This window comes from Bombyx mori, chromosome 9 (assembly GCF_030269925.1).
Source record: "Bombyx mori chromosome 9, ASM3026992v2".
NCBI classification, from domain to species: Eukaryota; Metazoa; Arthropoda; class Insecta; order Lepidoptera; family Bombycidae; genus Bombyx; species Bombyx mori.
The window spans coordinates 1,540,612-1,568,330 of NC_085115.1; the positions used below are offsets into that span (position 1 = coordinate 1,540,612).

A 27,719-nucleotide genomic window follows, 5' to 3' on the forward strand; every position below is an offset into this window, starting at 1 on the left:
GATGCTGTAAATTTCTTCTTGCGTTTACACATCTGCTGTCACCGTAGATTACAATGGTTTTGAAAATATGCACTTTTTAAATGTAGATATGGAACATAACATTGGCTGCGTTAGTCTGTGATAGAGCATGATCCACCATCAGCTTTATAGAAAACAGCAAAGCTTTTACCGTCCAAAAACAGCCTTTCTTATTCATCACTATAAATTTTCAATGACAAATTGTAAGTGACCTGCACTAAATTTGACCTTCGACGTTTTCAAAACGCGAATCCACATCGTTCGGGATCATCCATCATTTTAACACTACACCAATAACGCCTTAAAATTTCCTCTATACAAATACAAAATCCATGAAAACCCGTCACTAAACCACGTTCGCGTTTGTTTTAAATTTATTTCTATTACGACTAATATGTACGCCTATCTCACTATTATTTTTTCTGTGTGCTCAAGCTGAGCGTTCTAGGTTAAATGCGATCCTTATTGCCGAAAAAAAAAACCAGATAGCACGCGCGTGTTTATAAATGCATGTGTGTTTAATGCGGGGGGCGGTACCTGTCGGGTTTTGTCATGATTTTAATGTTTTATTTGTGGCATTCTAATTATTGGACATAGAGAGAGTGCGCCTATGAATATTTAAGTTGTCAAGTCTCAGTTGAGTTCATCCGAAATATGACTAGTTGAAGTCGCCGTGGCCTAAAAGATAAGACGCCCGGTGCATTCGTATCTAGCGATGCAACGGTGTTTGAATTCCGCAGGCAATTACCAATTTTTCTAATGAAGTACATTAACTTAAACTTACTTATCAAATGTTCACGATTGACTTCCACAATCCACGGTGAAGGAATGACATCGTGTAATAAAAATCAAACCCGAAAAATTATAATTTGCGTGGTGGTAAAACGTCTTGTGAGTCCACAAGGGTAGGGACCACGACCCTGCCTATTTCTGCCGTGAAGCAGAAATGCGTTTAGGTTTGAAGGGTGGGGCAGCCGTTGTAATTATACCGAGACCTTATAACTCTTGTCTTAAGGTGAGTTATATTGTAGATCTGGGACGCCTCCCTGGGACCTGGAAGCGGAGGCGCTCGCTGCGAATTACGCGTGGCGATGCGATCTCCGCTCCAGGGGAGAGCCGCGTCCCGGCGCGGCGGAAGTTCGACGTGCCGTGCTCGAGGCGTGGTCTCGTCGCCTGGCGGACTCCGCCTACGGGCGACGGACCGTCGAGGCGATCCGCCCGGTCCTCTCGGACTGGGTGAATCGCGACCGAGGACGTCTCACTTTCCGAGCGACGCAGGTGCTCACGGGACACGGCTGTTTCGGTCGCTACCTGCACCTCGTCGCCCGGAGGGAGCCGACGCCGAAGTGCCACCACTGCAGTGGCTGCAACGAGGACACAGCGGAGCACACGCTCGCGTACTGCCCCGTTTTTGCGGAGCAGCGCCGCGTCCTCGTTGCAAAAATAGGACCAGACTTGTCGCTTCCGACCGTCGTGGCTACGACGCTCGGAAGGAGGCGGCGGAACGGGAGAGGGAGAGCTCTTCTTCCCTCTCGGCGCCGTGCCGTCGCCGCCGAGCCAGGCGTCGGAGGAGGGCGTTTGTCCAGCTCCGGCCCCTATGAGGAGGCAGTCTCCTCCCGGTGATGGTCAGGGGGCGACCTAAGGGGGTTGAGGCTACGCCGCACGCTACCGTCACTCTAGCGCGCTGGCACCAGGAGGACGGGACGAGGCGTCGGCGGCTGCGGACTGAGATGCGGGCCGCGTTTTCGTCGTTGCTGTCGTCGCCGAACATACTGTGGAAGAGCAACCCGGTCGGCGGTGTATCGCGTTCCGACCCGGTGGGTTGGTTCTGGCCCAGCGGGGTATCCCGGAACACCAGCGGCATCGCCCGGGCGGCCTGGTAGGGCCGCCGTACCGCGGAGACCGACGTCGTTGGTCGTCAACTATCGCCTCGACGACCCATCCGTCGAGCGTCCTCGGGGTGGCGCCGCGTGTCTGGTTGTATGGTTGACCGCGGGAACCCCCCTACTCTGACCAGGTTTTGACCCCGAACGGAGATCGGACGTCGGGTGTAAGAGTGCAGGGGTCGTTTAGTGGGTGGGCCCTAAAACTCCTTGGCCCCGCGGTCTGCTCTCAACACCTGCAGATTGTTGAGTCTCACATACCCCGCGCGCCCCCTAGGCGCGGGGACCTCGTAGTAGGTTCGGCCCCCGGTCCGAAAAAAAGAAGAAAAAAAGAGTTATATTGTAGATGTCTTTGAGCCCCGGTAACCAGTTAACACCAGGTGGCCTGTGAGCTCGTCTACCCATCTAATCAATGAAAAAAGTGTCCTTTGCAACGTATAACTGACTCCGATTGCATTCAATTAATTATCACTCACAATTATTTTACTTAAAATGGAAGTTTGGACCCCTACTAAAGCCATATCAATGCAATTACAGGTTTTTAGGAGAATGTTGATACTTCAACATAGGAGCAGCGATAATATTATTTTATTACACACACCACATCTTACCACACCCTGTATTCATTTCTCTAGAGTAGTGTTAATATGTCCCTATAGTATACACATAATAAGACTGAAAATGCTATTTCGATATTGTGTTTTCAATATTTACGTAACGTGAATTTATTTGCATTCGAAAGAAAAAAAACAATTGTGCTAATCTAATTTCTCGATTTCAATCAAATAAAAAATAAAAAAATCACAACGGTCGCTTTAATTAATAAATTCATATCTTCATTTTAATTTAATCACATAAATTCATTTATTTTGTTGGGTAGGTACGTCACAGCCTTTGTGTTCGATGACCATGGCTGCGTCAATCATCAGTATTCATTGAGGTGGATGTTTGAGTGTTTTGAAGACTTTTACACGAATGTTACTTAAAGATTATCGTCAGCGTACCTTTAGGCTTTTCCTTCAGCTCGATGTCAACTTTAACTGGCACAACATCCATTGCGTAGCGAGTGAACAGAACACAGACACGACACTACGAAGTCGATCGATACAACTGATGCGTCAATATCCGATAACGACATTTATATTCGGTTTTATCTGAAGATAATTCGGAATGGGATGGTCGTGATAACAGCGTTAGCGTCCCCGTTCTGTGGTAATTAGTTCTAAGTGTGCGTAATTAATTTTTGTGATTTTTTCTTGTTCTACTTATTTCAACTGTGAATCGTCGTGCGTTCTGAATTGGAAGGTGATGCGCTTCTGCAGTATAGTTGATAAATCAACTGTGAATATATCAAGTTGGGCAATGGAACTAACTTTGTATTTAGCAAAAAGCGAACCGAAAATCGTCCGGATTCAAAACGCCCGTAACATTGAAAAAAATATTACGGTTTTTTTTAATTTTTTTTTATTGCCGTATAGGCAGACGAAGCATACGGCCCACCTGGTGGTGAGTGGTTACCGTCGCTCATGGACGTCAGCAATGCCAGGGGCAGAGCCAAGTCGCTGGGTACCGTTTAATACTCTCCGCAAGCCTCGTTTCAAGAAGGACACGTCATAGCGCTCGGGAAACACTGTGGAGGGGAGCTCATTCCATAGCCGGATGGTACGTGGCAAAAAAGATCTCTGGAAACGCACTGTGGTTGAACGTAGTGGCTCCAGGTAGTATGGATGAACTCTACTCCGGTGGCGGGCGGTGCGATGGTAAAAATGAGATGTCGGTATCATACGGTACAGAATACAGAGGGAACCGAAGTCCCTCCGCAGACTCAGAGGTTCCAAACGATCCGAAATGGGATGGGAGCAGTACTCCACGCGAGGCCGGACTTGTGCTTTATAAAGCAAAAGCCTTTGTCCAGGCGTGAAGTACCGCTTCGCTCTGTTGAGGACTCCCAGCCTTTTGGACACCAGCTTGGCTTTGCCTTCCAAATGACTCCGAAACTGGACATCGCTCGAAATGTCGACCCCAAGTATCCCGATACTCGCGGAAGGTTGCAGGGATACTCCTTGGAATTGCGGCGCCATGACAAAAGGGTCCTTCTTCGCAGTGAACGCGCAAACCTGTGTCTTCAAAACGGATAATATTTTCTTTTCTAAGTTAGTTCGGTATTAAGCGACAATGAAACCTAAGTTTAACATTGAACGCCACGTAACTTAGACAATAAATTTATTAAGAAATAAAAAACTTGTTACAGTAAAGAAGCCAACGGCCAAAATAAGAAGGGCTGTATTTATTACCGTTATAAAGCTTAGCACAACTCTGCATTCAAATCAAAGAATTAAGTCTCGGGTTTGCAAACTATATAATGAGTTTCTAAACAAAATGTTTAAAAATCTAAGATTTTAATTTTTTTTTCATTTTCTTCATAAGCACTTTTAAAAACTGTAAAGGGTTCGTAGCGTCAGAATTTATGTAATAAAAATAAAAACCGTAAAAGTAGTTTTAATTATGTTTACGAGACGTGAAACCCAAAGACAATAAATATTATTGCAATAAAACACCCTACCAAAATACTTATATTAAGTTGTCCAAATGTACCTTATTTCCTCCGAGAGCGCATAAATCAGGTGACGTCATGTGTGCGTCATCTGATTTTATCGTTACATTCAGAGTAAAGCAAAATTAGTCAAAACAATATTTTTCGATAATTTTTATTATGTACCGTATTCGAAATTATCGCTCTAAATTAGAGCAATTATTATCTGTTAGAGCCACTTATAGATAATAATTGTAAGGGATATCGGAACTAAGAGAAAATTCAATACATAAAATGCATTTGTTTTGAAGGTATTTAATTAAAATACCAAAAAGCATGTTAGAAAATATGGACCTTCGGCGGAACAGTATGGCTTCCGAGAGGGCCGCTCAACGGTGGACGCGATCCTTCGCGTGCGGGCCCTCTCGGAGGAGGCCATCTCCAGGGGCGGGGTGGCTTTGGCGGTGTCACTCGATATCGCCAATGCATTTAACACCCTGCCCTGGTCCGTGATAGGGGCGGCGCTAGAAAGACACGGAGTGCCCCCCTACATTCGCCGGCTGGTGGGTTCCTACTTGGAAGACAGATCGGTCACATGTACCGGACACGGTGGGATCGTGCACCGGTTCCCGGTCGTGCGCGGTGTTCCACAGGGGTCGGTGCTCGGCCCTCTTTTGTGGAATATCGGGTATGACTGGGTGCTGAGGGGTGCCCTCCTCCCGGGCCTGAGCGTAATCTGTTACGCAGACGACACGTTGGTCGTGGCCCGGGGAGGGAGTTTTGCTGAGTCTGCCCGTCTTGCCACCGCTGGGGTGGCGCATGTCGTCGGCAAAATCAGGAGATTGGGCCTCGACGTGGCGCTCAGTAAATCCGAGGCCATGTGGTTTCACAGGCCCCGGAGAGTGCCACCTGTCGATGCCCATATCGTGGTTGGAGGCGTCCGTATCGGGGTCGGGGTGCAGCTGAAGTATCTCGGCCTCATTCTGGACAGTCGTTGGACCTTCCGTGCTCACTTTCAGAACCTGGTCCCTCGTTTGTTGGGGGTGGCCGGCGCGTTAAGTCGGCTTCTGCCCAACATCCGGGGGCCTGACCAGGTGACGCGCCGTCTCTATACAGGAGTGGTGCGATCAATGGCCCTATACGGGGCGCCCGTGTGGGGCCAGTCCCTGGCCGTGGGGGTGGCGAGGCTGCTGCAAAAGCCGCAACGCACCATCGCGGTCAGGGTCATTCGTGGTTATCGCACCATCTCCTTCGAGGCGGCGTGTGTACTGGCTGGGACGCCGCCTTGGGTTCTGGAAGCGGAGGCGCTCACCGCTGACTATCAGTGGCGGGCTGACCTTCGTGCCCGGGGCGTGGCGCGTCCCAGCCCCAGTGTGGTCAGAGCGCGGAGGGCCCAATCTCGGCGGTCCGAGCTGGAATCATGGTCCAGGCGGCTGGCCGATCCTTCGGTTGGTCGTAGGACCGTCGAGGCGATTCGCCCAGTCCTTGTGGATTGGGTGAATCGTGACAGAGGACGCCTCACTTTCCGGCTCACGCAGGTTCTCACTGGGCATGGTTGCTTCGGTGAGTTCCTGCACCGGATCAGAGCCGAGCCGACGGCAGAGTGCCACCATTGTGATTGCGACTTGGACACGGCAGAGCATACGCTCGTCGCCTGCCCCGCATGGGAGGGGTGGCGCCGTGTCCTCGTCGCAAAAATAGGAACCGACTTGTCGTTGCCGAGTGTTGTGGCATCGATGCTCGGCGACGACGAGTCGTGGAAGGCGATGCTCGACTTCTGCGAGTGCACCATCTCGCAGAAGGAGGCGGCGGGGCGCGTGAGAGACGCGCAAGCCCGCCGCCGTCGAGCGGAGGCCAGGGAGGCGGACCTCGCCCAAGCCCTGGCCCTGTAAGTGTTTCGGGTCCCCCTCATATGTCGGTCTGGGGACCGGCGAGGGGGACCTAAGAAGACATCGTGCAAGCTGCTCTGCACGCGTTTTACGCAAGAGCATCCGGGTGATGGAAGGCCGGCTATCCTCGACCCACGCTGGTTCTGACCCAGCGGGGTATTCCGTAGGATAGCTCACTCTAACCGGCGCCATCTAGGCGGGCTCCGGATAGCCTGCCGACCGAGAGGGCTGGTGGTCGTGGCGCCGACGACCGCCAGTCCGGCGTCCCGAGGGGGAGGGTGATGGGAGAGATGTGCTCCGCACTAAACACTTCACTTTCCCCCCTTTGCCTTTTCATGAGTTCTGTCTCATGTGAGGTTTGGACGTTGGTTGTTGAGCGACAGGAGGTTTTAGTCGGTTCGACTCCGACATGCTCCGCCCGCCGTCCCCAGTGGAGGGCGGAAGTCCGGCGATTTCCTCCTGACCAAAAAAAAAAAAAAAGAAAAAGAAAATATGGACCTAATCTAATTCCCTTGAATACTAATAGTATTTTAGGTGAGCACCAGTTCATTAAGTAATACCTCTAACTTGATCAGGCCCATGTTAATTGATTTTAATGATTAATGTACTCAATTTAACATTAAATATATCGTTTATAATTACGCAATATTCTAAGTTCAATTAAAAAAAATTGCAATCAGGAATCGTAAACAAGTTTGGTTGTTCAATCTGTGATACTGTTGAAAATAATCTTCAATCATATGAGTAGTATCCGTATCGGTAGTGTGAATCATGATTTTATTTGTTATTTTAGTAGAAATCAATCAGAATTTGATTGGTCTCACGATTTTAACATAACATAACCTGATTTTATGACACTGCGGAGCGATCTAGCGGTGTTAATCGTAACTATTCAAATCGATTATGAAAACGTTAAATTTCATTTTTGTAGATGGCGCTAGTGAATGTCTCGCTTAACCTCTTGTAACTATTATCAATTTTAGGTTATTAAATTTAATACATACTAATAATACGTGAAGCAAAAACTTTGTATCCCTTTTTACGAAAATTGCGCGGACGGAGGAGTATGAAATTTTGCACACTTATAGAGAATATAGAGAAGAAGTACACAATGCTAATATATTTTTTTAAATAATGCATAAAAGATACATTAAATCAATAAAGAAAACGTTACACACACTACATACCATGTATTTGACGCACACACGCATGCATACTATATATATACGACTTGGCGAAATTTATGATTATAGAAAATAGAATCATAATAGTGTACAAACTTATAATTTCAATTAATTATAGTCGAATTTCGACTACTGCGTTACCACTAGTACATACTAATTAGAAGTGAAATTACAATGTGGTACGTTTACGAGTTTAATAACGTCATAATAGTCACAGAAATGTCTTGTTATTGTTTTACCTCCAATAACCTTTTGAATATTTTAATGGCAATCGATTTCTGTAACCGTTGACCATGTCATGTTGCGATTAGGCTCAATGATAACGAGTGAACAAAATAATATGCAAGTTTTTTTTTTATTGCTTAGGAGGATGGATGAGCTCACGACGTGCCCATAGACAACTGCAACGTAAATGCCGCCACCTACCTTGAGGTCTCGGTATAGTTACGACGGCTGCCTCACCCTTCAAACCGAAAGGCATTGATGCTTCAAGGCAGAAATAGGCAGGGTGGTGGTGGTACCTACCCGCGCGGATTCACAAGAGGTCCTACCACCAGTAATTACGGCTGAGCGGCGGAGTTAAATTTCTTTTGTTCCTACCTATTCTATTCAATGTCAATACTAGATTCCCCGAGCGAGTAGGTGAGCTCACGGGGCTCAAACCGGAGTGTTGCTAGCACTGACCCTAACAAGAGCAGTGCTTTGCAGAATCTACCATCGGATCGGAAACGCGATCCACTGAGAAGATCCGGCGAGAAACTCAGTGGGCTGTGTCTGTGGGTTAATTTACTCGTCGAACCCTTCGTCGCAACCGACGGATTTGACGAGGACGGTGACTGGTGCTTGGGGTACATAAAATCACCGTTAATGGATCGGGAGGATCCGAAATGACGTGTTTAGAGCGACATAGTCTGTGTGCCATTCAGTCCGCAGGATCGGGTATGTGCGAAATTCAATAGTGAAAACATATCTCCTTTCCGGAGAATTCCGGACTGACTGAATACTGAGCCCGGAGGAAGACCTAATTTGTATCGATAAAAATAAAGTCCTGTCTGACAAACAATCGTTGTCGGTCCATCTTGTGGGAGGTCTACTCACGCTACGTCTTCCGGTACGTGGTCGCCACTCAAGAACTTTCCGGCCCCAACGGCCATCCGTTCTTCGAATACTTAATGTGGTAAAATAACTTTACAACTTATATCTCAAGGTGGGTGGCGCATTTACGTAGTAGATGTGTATGGGCTCCAGTAACCACTTAAAACCAGGTGGGCTGTGAGCTCGTCCACACATCTAAGCAATAAAATAAAAAAAGGTGCAAGTGTGGTGTTGTGTGGTGTTGCGGGCGGTGCGTACGTACCGTCGCGGTGCGGGTGCTCGTGCGGGTTGTGGATGATGCGTATCCGGCGGTCGTGGTGCAGCGGCTCGCCGGCGCGGCCGCCCGCCTCCCGCAGCCGCCAGCGCGCCGCGTCCTGCTCGCGCGCCGACCGCGGGAAGTACAGCGGCGCCACCGCGCCCAGCAGCGACGCGTCCACCGCGCCCGCCGCCACCACCACCAGCTGCGGCTGTGCGTTGCCCTCCAGGTAGCGCCGGATCGTGCCTGCCGATAGATTCTTCAAATGAGCGGCGCCCCGCTCGAACCGCTGCGTTCATCTTTTTTTTTGACGTGACAACGTCTTAAAATTCGATGGAGCCGGCTGCACGCACGAAAAAACATAACTCATTGAGGCGTTCCATTTAAGGCTTGAAGTGCAAGCGAGAGCGCGCAACGAGCGACAAAGAGGCACAATCGGCCTCCGCGTTCGACATTTGTCTCTCTCCTACTTGAGTGAGCGATGCATCCGCGTGGACAGCTGCTATACAATAATACATTTACATGTTTTCGTCAAGTATGAAGTTCAGTGAAAAGTAAATGTGGTGTCAATTGTCCATACAAAATATCTATCAAACAAATAAAATTAAAATTTTCTTTTGAAAAATAAAACCATTCCATCAGTATTTTCTTATGACGTTGTCACGTTCAACTATCGTCAGTAAACCGACTTTAGCACATAGAGTAAGAGTAGAGTATTACAGACAACCGTTTTTTTTTTAAATGGATTTTATGACCTGGTAACTAAGACCTTTAAGTCATGTCTTATTAGAATTTTTATTTTTTGTTTTTATGAATAATGATAATATGGAGTGAAATGAAATGAATATGATTAATTTGAGACATTAATCAACTGGGATGAAATTAAATGATATCAGATGATGTGGGATGAAATATAATCTCAGTAAAATGATGGTCATTTTCTGAGATTTTTTCATTGGACTTTTTGAAGGATCTCGAGAAGTTACGTCCAGCGACTTTGTTTCATTTTCCTACATTTGTGCACTTTCACAGATATTAAACAATTGATCTTAGTTACCAGGTCATAAAATCCCTTAAAAAAAGAAAAATATCGATGAACTTCCACGGAATCAGGAGGGAACTATAAGCGTAGTGCAGTGGTAGTACGTACGTAGCGCGACGTGCGCGGCGACGTCCGGCGGGAAGTTGCGGCGCTGCGTGTTGAGCACGCACAGCGCCAGCGAGCGCGCGCCCAGCGAGCCCGCCGCGTGCAGCACGTTCCTGGACAACGGACGACGCAAATGTACATACAACAACACACCATTTATACATATAAGACATAATTATGTTACGGTAAAAGTAGATATTGCGGCAAATGTACGCATTTTCCGGTAAATGTGCACATTAGCCCCCTCGTTTGGGTAATGTGCGTTCAACTAACATTTATAATTTCAAAGAAGGGAAATGTACATTGAATTTACAAACATGTCATTTTCTTAAATGTGAGCATAGCATACAAAATACGAAATAGCAAGTGCTAGTAATGTGGTGCGCATGCGCACCACTACAACCTCACCTAACCTAACCTACGAAATATTATATAATATGCAAAGAAAAGTATGTTTTGTTTGTCATTTACATTTTTTAATTAAAATAATTTTCGTTATTAAAGCCTTTTATTTTGTTTATTTAAATATATATTTTATTACTGCAACAACATTATTAATTTATTTTTATTTCAATTTTTCTTATTACATGAAGGTAAGAGTATACATTTACTAAAACGTGAAGGCAAGAGTACACATTTGCCGAAAAATGTACTTATACATTAAATTCAGTTCACATATACCTAAATTGTTGGCAAATGTGAACATTTACCGGTAAAAGTGTATATTTCCCAAGAGTGTACATTAACCGTAACACATACACTGCGGCCGTCAACCGAGCTCGTGCGGATAGGCAATGCCGCCCTGTGTGTTTCTGTCGCCGAATAGCGATACATTCCAGCATGGGGAGGGGGTCTTGTCAGCCGTAACACAACAGACTTAACTGACTCGGTGGTGCAATAGTCAGTGACCCTGACTGTTACGCTAAGGGTCACAGGATTCCCACATTCCTTGTAGACAAACGAGCATATGATCCACCTGATGGTGAGTGGTTACCATCGTCCATGGACTTCACCAATGCCAGGGGCAGAGCCAAGCCACTGTCTACCGTTCTTTTTAAATACCATAGCGAGTGGGTTTCGAGAACATACCACCTAAAGCAAACTATTGTTGGTTAATTTGACGGCACGTGGCGGTGTTTCACATTAAATACAAGTCATTCTAAATAATGTAATGAAAATTTAGGATTATTTAAAAAAAAAAAATCCCAAGCGTATCATCAGTACGGGCTCAGAAACAGTTTGGAGTTTCATTGAGTATTGAACATCGCACGTACTTGTAGCAGTTGTGCAGCGAGCTCTCGGCCGCGGTGTGGTACTTCAACACGTACTTCGGGCAGACCGTGTGGATGACGTGCCGGCACTGCAGACCGAACCCCGGCGTCACCACCACCTCGCCGGTGCGGCACTCTGGAAACACACATCTCCAGTTAGGATACGTGACTGGCTCATATCGGCTCATAGACATCCACTGCTGGATCTCCTTTCAAGAATTTAACGTATCTAGACACTTCCATCAGCACGCATTATATAATTTTAGTGGTGGTAGGACCTCTTGTGAGTCCACACGGGTAGATACCACCACCCTGCCTATTTCTGCCGTGCAGCAGTAATGCGTTTCGGTTCGAAGGGCGGGGCAGCCGTTGTAACTATACTTGAGACCTTAGAACTTATATCTCAAGGTGGGTGGCGCATTCGCGTCGTAGATGTCTATGGGCTCCAATAACCACTTAACACCAGGTGGGCTGTAAGCTCGTCGAGACATCTAAGAAATAAAAAAAATATAAAAAAAATTGCATACCATGTGCCCGGAGTATGATCTCTTCTTTCAGATCCGGACCAGCCACTTGCATGATGCGGTCGCTGACTTCATTGCTCTCCGTCAGCGTCTCGTCCGTGGTGTTGGTAATTGCGTCCACTCTCAAGCTTGTTATGTCGCCTTGCCTGGAAACGAGAAAGGGCATATATTTAGACCATCACAATAAAGGTACTTTTATTTTTACTGGTGGTAAAGTTAATATTACTGGTGGTAGTATTATTACTGGTAGTAGGACCTCTTGTGAGCCCGCGCGGGTAGGTACCACCACCCTGCCTATTTCTGCCGTGAAGCAGTAATGCGTTTCGATTTGAAGGGTGGGACAGCCGTTGTAACTATACTGAGAGGACAATGTTGTAAAGCTGTTAAACAAAAAATTAATGTACTAACACCACGGTTACAATAAACAGTCATATACGTAGTTAAATTATTCCCCCAAGAGATAAAAATAAAAGATAGTCAAAGTAGCGGGAGTCCCACCCGGCTAAGAAAGTAAGGTGATGGATGAAAGAAAGAAATAGTATGAGGCATGTCAGTGCGAGAAGCATACAAGCGAGAAATGGTATGAATGTGTTACATGGAATAATAAGGTCCTGCCGAGGCTATGGGCGGGGAAAGGCGTAAAAAAAAAAACTATACTGAGATCTTAGAACTTATATTTCAAAGTGGGTAGCGCATTTACGTTGTAGATGTCTATGGGCTCCAGTAACCACTTAACACCAGGTGGGCTTTGCGCTCGTCCACCAATCTAAACAATAAAAAAAATTACAAACTCGAAACTGAATTGTTGATGAAGAAAAAGTTGCAGCACCCTTTAATGCATAGAAAATCTGGTAGGAATTGAAATCTGTCTCACTTTATAGACGTTATCTTACAGTGAACTTCTTCGAGTTCGACTCGGCGTTGCGTGGCAGAATGGTCATTCAAAAGAATATGTGTGATATATCAGGGCTGATTTATTAGTTGATCACTCTTTAAGCGATTAATGGTACAACTTAGACTAGTTTATAGCAGACAGTCATAAAAGGCATTATCATCAAAAGCCCCAACTCGATGCCAAGTGGACAATGGTTCCTCCCGTTGACGTGGCACTGGGCTCCTACTCATCCAGTTCTTGCAGGCTATTTTCGATGTGGCCGTGACCATATTTACATACTACACCTCAAGGATTAGTCATTGCACTAAAACGGCATTAGGTAATGATCTGCTTTAGGTCATTGTGCAGTGAGAGTATCGCGGGAGTGGATAACATTAACAAGAGACATAGAAGAGTTTGTCTTTTTTTTCCTACCTATGCTGATAGCCTTGAGAGGCTATTTCAGCTTCACCCTAACGTGTGTAGGTGAGCTCACGGGGCTCAAACTGGAGTGTTGCTAACACTGACCCTAGCAAGAGCAGTGCTTCGCAGTATCTACCAGCGGATCGGAAACGCGACGCACTGAGAAGTTCCGGGGAGAAACTCAGTGGGCTGTGTCTATAAGAGTTTCTGTCCAAGCGATAAAAAGAACTGCGTTCCTCACTCAGATTTTGGGCGGTTTAACCCTCAGACACAGCCCACTGCGTTTCTCGCCGGATCTTCTCAGTGGGACGCGTTTCCGATCCGATGGTAGATTCTGAAAAACACGGCTCTTACTAGGGTTCGTGTTAGCAACGTCATCAGGTTTGAGCCGCGTGAGCTCACCTACTAGTTAAGGCGACGCTGATATAGCCTCACAAGGCTATCAGCTTAGGTAGGAAAAAACAAAAGGGCGGTTAAGCTGGTGTGCATCGGACTTTACTGACCATATCGCGAGGCGGTCGTTGATCGCGTCGTCGTGCAGGAACACGGGCTGGGCGTGCAGCGGGGTGCAGTTGGAGTAGTCGGCGGGGGGAGGGGCCACCGTCTGCGACCAGCGCGGCACCGACCAGCACTCGCCCGGCGCGCGCATCCCGCACACCGAACTATCTGGAAATATTAAAGTATTAATTTACACGAGGATGAAATAAATAAAAAAACGCATCATTAAACGGAGAAATATAATTGGATTTCCAGTTTTGAAGTCGTCGTGGCCTAAAGGATAAGACGTCCGGTGCATTCGTGTTGAGCGTTGCACCGATGTTCGAATCCCAGGCGGGTACCAATTTTTCTAATGAAATATTATACGTAATCAACAAATCTTCATTATTTACTTCCACGGTGAAGGAATAACATCGTGTAATAAAAATCAAGCCCGCAAAAATTATAATATAATTTGCGTAATCACTGGTGGTAGGACCTCTTGTGAGTCCGCACGGGTAGGTAACACCACCCTGTCTATTTCTGCCGTGAAGCAGTAATGCGTTTCGGTTTGAAGGGTGGGGCAGCCATTGTAACTATACTTGAGACCTTAGAACTTATATCTCAAGGTGAGTGGCGCATTTACGTTGTAGATGTCTATGGGCTCCAGTAACCACTTAACACCAGGTGGGCTGTGAGCTCGTCCACCCATCTATGCAATAAAAAAGAAAAGAAAAGGTGGGCGAGCAAAGACTCAGCCAGGAGGGATGGGATTTTGCTAACAGCTGCTCGAGCGCGAATACACCTTGCTTGTCCGCCTAACACGAACATCGGCATTGTGACTTCGCTTGATCCAAACACACCCGGCGTCTTATCTTATAAATTATACATAAAAATGATGAATAAAGTTCATCAATCGTAAGAGCTTAACGTTGGCCTTAGCGCATAATATTCAAATATCAATAACCTCTTGATCGTCCGCGACCATGGAAACCATGAAAAACTCAAAATTTTGGATTTAATAAATAGTACTTTTAATTTTGGCGTAATTCTGACCGCGATGTTTGTTAAATTAACCTGTCAAATAATAAAGGAAGGTTACACAGGTAACAAGCAAAAGTGAACTCTCTATAGACACAAGCCCACTAAGTTTCTTGCCGGATCTTCTCAGTGGGTCGCGATTCCAATCCGGCGGTAGATTCTGTGAAGCACTGCTCTTGCTAGGGCTAGTGTTAGCAAATTATTTTAGGTTGAGCCCGTGAGCTCACCTGTCCATCCGTACGTAGCTGGAGTAGCTCCTTAGGCTACCAGCGAATAGGTAGGAAAAAAACGAGTATAATCTACCTATATATATATATAAAAATGAATTGCTGTTCGTTAGTCTCGCTAAAACTCGAGAACGGCTGGACCGAATTGGCTAATTTTGGTCTTGAATTATTTGTGGAAGTTCAGAGAAGGTTTAAAAGGTAGATCAATATGAAAAAGCTCGGAATTAAATAAAAATAACAATTTTGTTTTCCCTTTGATGTGTCCCCCGTCGGACGGATTCCTTTTGTTTGTTTTAAGTTTATTTTATACAGTTTAGGTCTTTTATTTATCGATTGAGGCACTACGAAGTCTGCTGGGTCAGCTAGTACTATATATATATATTGATTAAAGGATCGTGGTTGGAGAATTCGCGACCACTGAAGCTTACCGCCACCAACATAACATGCATATGATAGCAGTTGAGGATGGGAAAGACATTTTGCAAGAGCTAATCTAGAGGCAGTCTATAGAGAGTAACGCAATAACTGAATAATTTGTTACTGATGAATTATCCAGGTTTAAAATCTTAAAGATGATGTAAGAAAACGGTTCTTGCAGAAACGAAATAATAAATATGTTTATGTAAAAAATTATTTGTTAGAATGATTGTAATTTGTTCACTTGCAATAGAGTTTATAAATGATTTGTTGTTATTCTGTCCCATTGTTTTGCAACTGTGCGGTTGAATTGACAATAATAAAAATGTGAAAAGTTTCGAAACATCAGGCAGGGTATTTCGCAATGCACTACTACCAATCATATTATCCGATGAACAATACTAATGATTTATAATAGCGTTTCAGTATTCAATGATCCGGTCATCGTCGAACCCGTCACCTGCGACGAAGGGCTCGGCAACTAAACTAAACCACAGACACAGCCCACTGAGTTTCTCGCAGGATCTTCTCAGTGGGGCTCGTTTCCGATTCGGTGGTAGATCATGCGAAGCACTGCTCTTGCTAGGGCCAGTGTTAGCAATTTCGACAGGTTTGAGCCCCGTGAGCTCACCTATTCGTCTGGTAAAGCTAATCTAGCCTCTTAACGCTATCAGCATAGGTAGGAACAAAAAAAATCCAATGATTGATCCAAATCATCCAGATGAGTGAAACTGTCCAACTTTATATGTATATTTCACACAATTAATATTGTTTTTAATGTATTAATTACCTGTTTACTTTGATATTGCCACTGCTGATGAGGCGTTCATTAATTCTTTCGTAGCTATTTCGATACTCGATAAATTCGATAATAAAAAAAACAAGTAATTTTCAATCTCGCAAGCTTCGCTGTCAATTTTAATTTAGCATTTATTTATTCACTCTGACCTTTGTTTGTTTATAAATAAGGTTGACATTCAAGGTCATCACACAATGCACGAGTTCGTCTACATTTAAGCTACATTAATTATTTACAGTACGGCGCGTTGGAGTTCTCTTAGCAACCCTGCAAACCTGAGATACACAAATGAGAGCGGTACCTGTCAACTGAATATTGTATTTCATTCGGAACCTTACCTAACCTTACTGCAGGGAATGAATAATATGTCAGATGGTGGGCGGACGTGGTCTGTGGGGTTTTGTTTACGAAGAGTGTCGTTTAGAACAATCAGAACCGCGGATTAGGACTCTAAAACCCTGCGTAAACTGTTTAAAGATTATTTGTTTTTAAAATGATTCAAGTTTTAGTCCAAAAAACGAGGCTTGTGGTTAAGCGGTAGGCAGCGGCTCGGCTCTGCCCCTGGCATTCCTGAAGTCCATGGGCAACGGTAACCACTCACCATCCGGTGCGCCGTATGCTCGTCTGCCTACAGGGGCAATAAAAAAAAGAAAAGTGTAAGGAACATAAAGTATGGATTAGGATTTAGTTAATCTTTCGTTATTATTGTTATTATCATTGTTAAGAGTGTAAAGGGCTCGAGCGCCTGTCAGCTCGGCGGGGCCTCTGAGACTGATTTGCGGGAATGATGGTTCAGATTTACTCTTATTCTATATATAATAATTTGTACTAAAGTTCCATGATTCTTGCCGCCTAAATATATAATTCTTTGTGGTTACGATCAGACCGTATTATCTGTTGTACACTATATTTAAACCATTGCCAAACCAAAGGCCACGGCACGATAAATCGAGCTATTTCGAACTTTATTCTCTATTCAATCGATCATAGAGACAATTCTTAAATTTTACTCGATACTTTAAAACGATAATGACAATTTCCTTTTGTTGTTACAACATTCCAAAGACATTCTTCTATGCTAGTGTATAAATGATCCAGGGCTTTTGGTATTTATTTGACTTTTGGACAGCGCTTTTAAATGTTTTAAAATGGATGTAGAACTAATATGTGTTTTCTTCTGTGTGTGTGATAAAGAGCGAAAAACGGAGAAAGGAGTTCACCACAGTGATTCTACAATTAGTAATAGGGGTAAATTATATTCCGTATCAGATTTTGACCCATTTTGCACGTAACAACCGGCCAATTTCCATAATTAAATACCAAAATCGAACGTAATTTCGAACCATTCATTATTTTAATTGAGCATTCAAAATCGTTCCTTAGTTCGTTCATTCATGAACACAATTGACCTACTTACCCACCATAGTAAGAACTAGGGAAACAAGTTTTGTAGGAATTTAAAAGCCAGCGAGAAGAGTGAATCGATCTTTATTGCTCGGTGTTAAGGCTGACAATTTATTGACGTAGTGAAATCGAAAAGCAATCGAGTTTGACACAGTGAGGTAACTGGGGCACGGTTTCCTGAATCCCGTGACGTCAGCAAGTGCAATGAAGCCGTCTCTCTCTAGCCTGTGCGTTTAGAGAAGGAAGACGAATCCATTGAGGAATACGTAATTTTTTACTGAACGTTGAGACCTGAACAATCAGTCTTTGTCTCTTTATTCAATGGCTTGAATGAATAATGCCTGTGTTTTGTTATCTGCATGGATATTTGCATTTTCAATTCGTCAATAACGATGAATAATAATGCACCGACAGAATGAATGAAACAAACATAATTTGTACTATATAAACAAAGATTTTAAAAATATAATTAGTCCACTATTTTAAATTTAGGCTTTATTTCTTTATTTATGCTATTATTATAAAAAAAACATCAGCAAAATAATTCGTGAAACAAATGGTTTCTGGGTAAATGATAGTGAAATTATGTAGGTATGTTGCGCGCCAAATCTCGATAATATTATGTTAACGAAAATCTCTCATGAATATCTGAAGACTAAATTATTACGAGTAATAAAATTACATTTACAAGAATATGAATGAATCTAATAATAAAAAAACAAACAATAAGGCCTTTATAATTAGAATGCTGAACGTAGTTAATGAATTATTCAAAAAACAAAACGATGTACCGCGGAAACTTATGTACCTTCGCATTACGATGATAGATATTTGATGAGGTCGTGCCACGAAAATGTAGGAACAGAATGAAAAAAAAACATGCAAAGACATGAAAATGTCTGACTTATGTAAAGTACCCGCGCGTAAATAATTTGTGTAGTAGGGTATGCCGAAGGTCATTTCATGGTAATGTTATATAACCGACAAAGGAAAACATGTTTTATTGTTTTGAAATTTTGTTTGCGTATTTTATTCGTATGTAATAATTTTGTACATTTTACTTTCAAAGAATGCCACGGTTACAAGCATCGTTACAATTTAAAAATGAAATGACAATATTGCAATAAGTGTGTTCTATACCAAATGAGCACAAATAAAGTTATATACAAGAATAAATTACATGAAAAATTAATTTGATCTAAACGAAAAGAATTTTTCTCACCGACGATCGTCATTCCCGAACTCACAAAAACTGGGGAAAAAACACGGTTATTTTTTTCGTAAAGCACGACCATTCGCCTCGGAGTGTGGCTGGCATGTGACCCCGAAAGGGAAGGGACACACCCCCAGGAGTTACGTGACGGGCGGGATTGTGTCAGGGGAAGGGTGGTGTGACGTCACGCGGTCGACGACCCTCCCAACTGGGTCAAGAGATCATCGCATCCGTTATCTGGATTCACTTTAATTTTGGCGCCAATTAACTATTCATTTCTCTAATTATTAACATTGAATAAGTATTTTAGCGAATTGATTTTTTGTTTTCAGGCCAAGCAAGCCCAAACGACAATGCGACTGTTTAACGTAATTTGACTTTGTTGTTAGTGATGTCTTAAGTTTTCTGGCATAGTAGTAAGAGTGTAGTAGTTCAGACGAGGTTTAAAAAAGGAGAGTCCTAAATAGTAGGCGGCGATTCAGCTGTGCATCTGGCCTTGCTGATGTTCACTTACCATTACATGGACCATGTTCTAGACTGCTTTCAAAAGGCAATAAAAAAAATTGCGATCACATTCACAGCGAGCGTCTTAGTAAATTACCGCTGCAAATAATTTTTTATTTGGACTATGACGGCTGCTTTAATGTCCATCGACTTTATTATAAATTATCGAATACTCTAAATAGGTCTATTTCTAATAAGGCTCTAATTGGTTGTAGATTTGATAGACAAAAATACATATATCTATGAAAAGATTGGACTGTCTTATCTCTAATTTCAAATCGATATCGGGAGGTAACGATTTGGTTTTGTTGTACCTTGAGAAATAATCCCGATTGTTGCTTGACATTTGGCGGAAAGGCATTAATTGAACATAGCGGATTAAATTTTATAATAACCTCAGCTCTGTAAAAAGGTAAAGAAAGAAAAAATATTAATGCTGTGAACGTGATAATTATATTGCCGATGTTAATTGGGGTTGGGGTTAGGATCGATTCGCAGCCGTATCTAGGGAAGTCTAGGGTTGTGTCGTAACATAATGATGAAATTTTATCTTTATACTAGCTTTAGTCCGCAACTTTGTCCCCGTGGAATAGTAACTTTGGAATAACGCTAAAATTTTACCCGCGACTTCGCTTACGTTCTTCTACACAGTAGACGCTCTCAAAAGGGAAAAAAACCCCGATTTTGAAACATTCTTTATTAGTGCTCCGCTCGTATTAGTCTTAGCGTGATGTTATATAGTCTACATCATTCCTCAATAAATGGGCTATAATTATTTTAATTTTTCGGATCAATAGTCCCTGAGATTAGCGCGTTCTACCAAACAAACAAACTCTACAGCTTTATAATATTAGTATAGATTAGTGTTTGAAAATCAAATCTATATTTTAAAATTTATTGCAGTACCCCAGACGATGATTCCTTATTATTGCTAAGACGGATGGACCATTTTACGGTCTACTAGGTGTTAAATAGTCACCAGTGCCTAAGGACATCAACAACTGCCGTATCCCCTCAATCACAGCTGAAATAGACAGGGTGCTGGTACCTAGCCGTGCGAGCTCACGACAAGTCCTACCGCCAGTATTTGCTCAATTGGCTTGCTAAAAGATCATTGTTCTTTACTTATATTTACTTTCTTGAATATGTAATTTAAAACGGGTGACTTTTTTATGTCAGGTTATCAACGTGTCGTTCAGCCTATATAATTATCCAAACAGTTTTATCATAGGGTTTAATAGATATGAAATGATAGCTTTTATTTAATAGTAAACCAGAAGTTCAGTTATCTATTTATGTTTTATGTATTTTCTTTGTCGTATTCACAATCTGACATGGTTGACTGGTGGTAGGGCGCATTGTGAGGCCGCAAGGGTGGGTAGGTACCACTGCCCTTACTATTTTAGCTTAAAGCATTATGCATACCGGTTTTAAGGGAGAAATAGCTCAAGAGCCTTAGATCTAACGTCTCAAGGCTGGTGGCGGCATTTTCGTAGTCTATTGGCTATGGTAACCGCTAAACATCAGATGGGCCGTGAGCTCGTTCGACCAGACTGGCCAAACTCATTTCAAAACAACCTATAAACTGAAAACAATAATTCCATTTGATCAATTGGAAAAAATGAAACGTTATTAATGACGCATGAATAATTAGCGTTGTGAATGATAATTAATTGGTTATTAGAAATCGAACCATGCTCGTAATGGTTATGAAATAGTGACTACATTATAATGTATAATGTAATATATATGCATAATATATTATGCTTTATTTACTGCGTGGTGTCCTTCCCTATGTTGACATGCAACTGCATTCGTTTTTCTTTCCACCCGAGAAAGTAAGACCCGGCTGCTTCCGTCGGTTTTTAAAAGGAATTATCTAGAATATTACTCATAGCGCGACGACATCACAATGAATGAATAATCATAAACATCTTTATATTATAAACGTAATGTATTCATACAATCTTTCGTTAAATGAAATGTTAAAATTGAATTTTAACAGAACAAAGCGCAAGTTTGTTTGTGGTGCGTCACATTATAACAATAATATATGTATTTTTTTATGTTTTGGGGATCACTGTTTGTCCGGAGGTATTTCCAGTTTTACCAGGACAGGTGGGCGAGCAAGGCTCAGCCAGGAGGGGTGGGATTTGCTAACAGTAGCACGAGTTAATTTCTATTACTCGTCTGGCATTTTGTGCCATTCCGCATAGTTTTTTTCCTGAATCAGTTATGTGTTCCTTCGAGTTCATGTGTATAGGTGATTGGCGAGGTTCACTCGCTTATTCTGGCTTGCACTTAACACTAGACTGTGAATTCATCTGTACATTAACGGCATAAAAACTTTGAAAGTTTTGAAATAAAAGATCAGATTGAACTGATGTCTTAAGGTAGGTGGGAGAATTCAAGAGCTACGGTAGCCACTAAAAATATGTGAGTCGTCTATTATCAAAGGATAATATAAGGATAAGGATAATGTGCATTTGGATAAAATATTTTTATTGATATGTCAATACAGATTGATTTGAATATAATCGTCTCCTTCAAAGAATACGGTTCAAAACCTTCACTAAATAAAGGTTAATAGTTAACCTGTTATTTATCTAAGATTTCGTTCCGAAGAGTTTTGTGACTGCCAATGGAATACAAAGTCAATAATTCGTTTTTCTGATTTACCAATCATTGTCCAAAAGTCAGATTGCCGGCTTTGATAATAGTCGACTCATGTTACTGATGTAGGAACGTATATCGTTCGTAATATCCATGTGGATAGCAAGCCACTAAGTAGACAAGCCACTTCCTACCCATGTAGTTTTTACAAGTAACGCAACGGCTATTTTGGAATTGAAATTATTCGACGACACATGATAATTAGAAACTAAAATTGATAAATACTATAAAATTTAAATATCTTTATTTAGCGAGAATAGACAGCGGTTTGGGCTGGCAAAGTGTCTCTTGTTCAAAGTTGAAGTAAAAATAATGTAATATGAATATCATACACATTGCACGCGCAGAGAAAAACATCTAATTTCAAGTCAGGAAAAAAGTGCCGCTCCTAAAATGGTTATGGTACAAAAAAATAAAAAACGTGAAGTTGATTTTGTATTGTTATTTTGATTGAGAATGTTGTATATTATTAGAATTTTGCAATTTCACTACAATTCTCTTTATATTATCTATCTATCTATCTATATATATAGAAATGAATTGCTAAAGTTAGTCTCGCTAAAACTGGAGAACGGCGGAACCGATTTGGCTAATTTTGGTCTTGAATTATTTGTGGAAGTCCAGAGAAGTTTTAAAAGGTAGATAAATATAAAAATGCTCGGAATTAAATAAAAATAACAATTTTGTTTTTCCTTTGATGTGTCCCCCGTTGGACGGATTCCTTTTGTTTGTTTTAAGTTTATTTTATACAAAAGTTTAGGTCTTTTATTTATCAATTGAGGCACTACGAAGTCTGCCGGGTCAGCTAGTATTATAATACAAATTGCTGCTATTTTTAAAATGGGATAGTCTAGTGTTTTATAATTAAATTAATCTAAATTTCACGGCATTTCATTTTCAAAACGAATGCATAGAATATCTCTGTACAGTGTATTGAAAAGAGCTTGAAGTTACTTAGAGTTAATTTGCATTTGCTACTTACATTTTCCTATCTTACAGCGTATCCCATTGGGGACAGATAGCCTCGTTATCATGTGCGTTTATCGTCGCAGTCATCTCTGCTGTCAGCAATATGACGAATATTTCGAATATAATGAATATTTAAAAAAAAAAACTAATATTTAAAAAAAAAAAAGACATGCCCACTGAGTTTCTTGCCAGTTCTTCTCAGGACGGAGGTTAGTTTTTGTGAATTGGCGCTGGTTCTTTTTGACGTTCAACAAGTATGTATGTACTTTCATTTATGTTGATTTTTTTTTTTTTGATTTGATTTGACATACATCCTAATATGCTTGTACGTTTTTTTTTTCCATTATAGGCAGACGAGCATACGGCCCACCTGATGGTGAGTGGTGACCGTCGCTCATGGACGTCAGCAATGCCAGGGGCAGAGCCAAGCCGCTGCCTACATACATACTACTTGAGAATATTATAAAACTGATCTAAACATTTTTACGAGTTTTGATTAATCTTTGATTAGCGTGGGCGAACGCCAATGTATGTCATAATAGTTCCGATACACGCGTGGGCTCATAATTACAATTGATCGTCTGCTGTTACGTCTTAATATGTTACCAAAAATACTTGCACATGGTCTATATAATCGAAGTAATGTATGTACCTATATGTACTTACTGGTGTTAAGTCTACAACGTAAATTGAGATATAAGTTCTAAGATCTCAGTATAGTTACAGCGGCTGCCCCACCTCTCAAAGCGAAACGCATTACTGCTTCACGGCAGAAATAGGCGGGGTGGTGGTACCTACCCGCGCGGACTCACAAGAGGTCCTACCACCAGTAATTACGCAAATTATAATTTACGAGTACAAAATACGCTACGATGCAGTGCAGCCCTACGTCCGGTTTTTATTCGAAGTTACTAAGCAGGCGCACCAAGATTCGGATATTCGGATTATCATTTACTCAAAGGAAAAAGTTTACGTTGGCGACTCAACGACTTTTTCTCGGACTCCAAGCGTAGGCTAATTTTATATGAACGAGAACGTTTCTAATGTAAATATACGAATAATTGTGAATCTATGTCACATGACGTACATATTTATGAAACCGGCACCGAACTGTCTACTTCATCAAGGATGTCTCGCCTAGCATCGTATAATTCGTGACAAGTGACAACACGTTAAGGAATATGTACTTATGTAATTTGGAATACCATCCCATCCATTTTATTTGAATTTCGGTAGGCAACGGCTTGGTTCTGCGCCTAGCATTGCTGAAGTCCACGGGCGACGGTAACCAATCACCATGGGGTGGGCCGTACGCTCGCTTGCCTACTAGGGCCATAAATAAATAAAAAATGACCTTATTTGCTCGTAATACGTTTTTATTACCATCGAATGCAGTCGATCTGACGACACGCTAAGTGGATAAGTTTATGGATATCGGCCCCACAAAAAGCACACGCAAGCTGCTTGCTACCCATCGTGAAGGCCACAATACGTCGTTTGATGGACGGCTTTGGAAAGCGTAGTTTATTCCGTAACCGGCTGCATAATATGAGGTGCCTTAGATGAAAATAAATGAAAAGAACTTCATAAAAATTCCTCAGACACCATATGGGTATAGATACAGTCTCAGAAGACGTCTTACCACCACTAAATATTTTTTGTATTCTCTTCTTTTATTTTTTATTGCTTAGATGGGTGGACGAGTTCACAGCCCACCTGGAGTAGTGGTTACTGAAGCCCATAGACATCTACGAAGTAAATGCGCCACCCACCTTGAGATATAAGTCCTATGGTCTCAAGTATAGTTACAACGGCTGCCCCACCCTTCAAACCGAAACGCATTACTGCTTCACGGCAGAAATAGGCAAGGTGGTGGTACTTACCTGGTAATTACGCAAATTATAATTATGTGGGTTTGATTTTTAATCACACGATGTTATTCCTTCTTTCCTACTACCCTCTGCTGGGGTGTAGGGCTCGAATCAAATGCTTCCATTTACATCGGTCTTGGGCAGTCTATTCTAGCTCCTCCCACGTCATGGCCAAGACACCTAGCTCTTGCTCCACCGAGCGACGCCAAGTTGTTCTGAGGCGGCCTCTCTTCCTTTTGTCAGACACTTTCCAGGTCAGTGCTCTCTTTGATAGGTGGGTATCGAGCTTACTCAATACGTGACCAATCCAATGCCACTTCCGCGTAAGGATCTCCTTCTCCATTGGTGTATGCTTGGTGATCCTCCACAACTCTTTATTAGTGATCGTCTCAGACCACAAGATTTTCAAAATCTGACGCAGGCACTTGTTCACGAACACTTGAAGTTTTTTTTATTAAGTCCTTGCAAACAAACCAAGTTTATTTGTAGCGGTTAATTTTTTGTATGGTAATTAAAAAGTTATTAGTACGAATATCAACTTTCTAAGAAACCAAGCAAGTGGTTCCGTGTCTCTTAGTGTAAGCAAATAAGAACACACACACAACTGAATAGTAAACAAAGTATTATCTTCTAAACCGTATTTCAAAGAGCCTTTTTGTGCGCAATTCCACTGTTTCGCTATTTCACACAATGAATTAAGTTAGTTGTCTTTTATTAAATGTTACTTTTTCCGTTTATTTTATCGATGCAACGCCTTCCTGTTTCCGTAATAAGTAATTTGTTTACACCAACTTCACAAATACTAGTCTTTATTTTTTAGCTGAGATATCCTCATCTGTTTGTCTGATATTATTATTAGTGCCGGGGCTCAAAAGTACGTGATGATTTATGAGTTGCTTTCAATGAAATGCCGAGAAATAATTTATTTATAGAGATGTAATTATATTTATTATATATGCAAAATAATTTTACTTCACGTACATATTTACTTCAAAATATTCTAGTTAACATTTAATGGCTTCTGGTCATAATTGTTCAGAGACTGTCATACTTGTGCCAACAAAAACTTTAAAAGTGTTTTAACTCGATAGGACGAAGAAGTCGAATGTAATAACCCAAACCGATCTTGCAAAAAATATGGGGTGTTAATATTCTTGGAATGTTATTTAAATTACAAATATTATATGAAAAATTTTTGCTTATAAAGGATAAGACGGTGCATTCGTATGTAGCGATGCATCGGTGTTCGAATCCCGCCGGCAGGTATCAATTTTTCCAATGAAAAAGGTACTTAACAAACGTTCACGATTGACTTCCACTAACCACTAAACATCAGGTGGGTCGTGAGCTTGTTCACCCACTTAAGCAATAAATAAAAAAGACTAAGCAAAAAAAACCGCTTGGCGGAAATTCAACTGTGTCTGTTTTCACTATATATCTAAAACCGATACCTACCATGAATGTCTGTAGTATCAAACAGGAAATTCTTTCTAGTCAAATTATCAAATGTACAAACCTCAAGTGTAACTAGTAGTGAGTGTGTACTATCGAACCGTGAAACCGCAATAGGGAAATGGTATTGAATTACGAGAAATAGCACAGCACATTAGTGGATATGAAATATAATATGTTTGTGAATATATCTTGAAATATATCTTCTACGGTAGGCAGCGGCTTAGATCTACCGCTGGCATTGCTGATGTCCATGGGCGACGGTTACCACTCAGGTCGGCCGTAAGTTCGTCTGCCTACAAGGACAATAAAAAAAACTGATAATCTTTACTTGAATATTTTAAAATTGTAATCGGTTGCAAAGTTTTTTTAGGTTGCGATCATTTTTAGGACATCAGTTATTTAAACAATTTATCTAAAATCACAATTCACTCATCGAGACATAAAAAAAAAAAACTACACACGAAAGAGAAATTTTCATTTGAAAAATAGTATTACAATAAATAGTGCTTTGTTAGGAACATAAGAAATGAAGATAAAATAATCTTTATTAATATAAGTAAACTAAACATAGCAGTTTCAAAGATGGAAATGACCTTCACAATGTGTTTTTTTTATTGCTTAGATGGGTGGACGAGCTCACAGCTCACCTGGTGTTTAGTAGTTATTGGAGCCCATAGACATCTACGACGTAAATGCGTCATCCACCTTGAGATATAAGTTCTAAGGTCTCAAGTATAGTTACAACGGCTGCCCCACCCTTCAAACCGAAACGCATTACTGCTTCATGGCAGAAATATGCAGGGCGGTGGTACCTACCCGCGCGGACACACAAGAGGTCCTACCACCAGTAATTACGCAAATTATAATTTTGCGGGTTTGATTTTTATTACACGATGTTATTCCTTCACCGTGGAAGTCAATCGTGAACATTTGTTAAGTACGTATTTCATTAGAAAAATTAGTACCCGCCTGGGATTCGAATACCGGTGCATCGCTCAACACGAATGCACCGGACGTCTTATTCTGTAGGCCACGACGACTTCAAAATATTGGGTGTATATTGTTAATGAAAAAAGAAACTTACGCGACATTAATAACAGTGGCTTCGCGATTTAAAACTGCTAAAACTTCAATAAATGTTTTCATTGTCTTGTTAGCTCGTCACACCTCGATTAGCAAAGTATATTTTTTTGTTGCATGCCATGAAAAGGTTCACCGAGCCATGCCCAGCCGTGTGATGTCATTGTACCTCCGTAGGTAGAGTACGGCTCGCATCTCAAGGTTGCCGAACTGACGCGACGCTTCGAGCATACAACACGTGCATTGAACATGAATTTCGAATAATAGCTCACTGAGTTTCTCGCCGGATCTTCTCAGTGGGTCGCGTTTCCGATCCGGTGCTTTATTACTGGTGGTAGGACCTCTTATGAGTCCGAGCGGGTAGGTAACACCAGCCTGCCTATTTCTGCCGTGAAGCAGCCGTGCGTTTCGGTTTGAAGGGTGAGGCAGCCGTTGTAACTATACTGAGATCTTAGAATTTATATCTCAAGGTGGGTGGCGCATTTACGTTGT

General features: G+C 42.1%; 1 protein-coding gene across 9 annotated transcripts in view; it reads right to left on the reverse strand.

The window, feature by feature from the left end:
* The window catches only part of LOC101738783 (protein GDAP2 homolog), a 111,729-nt gene that overhangs the window by 54,531 nt on the left and 29,479 nt on the right, over nucleotides 1-27,719 (reverse strand). For 6 of the 9 annotated variants that reach the window (XM_062670001.1, XM_062670000.1, XM_038013070.2 and 3 more), the window contains 5 exons: nucleotides 13,601-13,763; nucleotides 11,804-11,946; nucleotides 11,280-11,412; nucleotides 10,009-10,118; nucleotides 8,865-9,104 (listed from right to left, as the gene is read on the reverse strand). In XM_062670001.1, the coding sequence (XP_062525985.1) occupies nucleotides 8,865-9,104; nucleotides 10,009-10,118; nucleotides 11,280-11,412; nucleotides 11,804-11,946; nucleotides 13,601-13,746 (772 nt within the window). In that variant the 5' untranslated portion in view covers nucleotides 13,747-13,763. The remainder of the gene's footprint in view (nucleotides 1-8,864; nucleotides 9,105-10,008; nucleotides 10,119-11,279; nucleotides 11,413-11,803; nucleotides 11,947-13,600; nucleotides 13,764-27,719) is intronic. The other 3 variants (XM_062670002.1, XM_062670005.1, XM_062670004.1) reach the window with 1 other exon arrangement.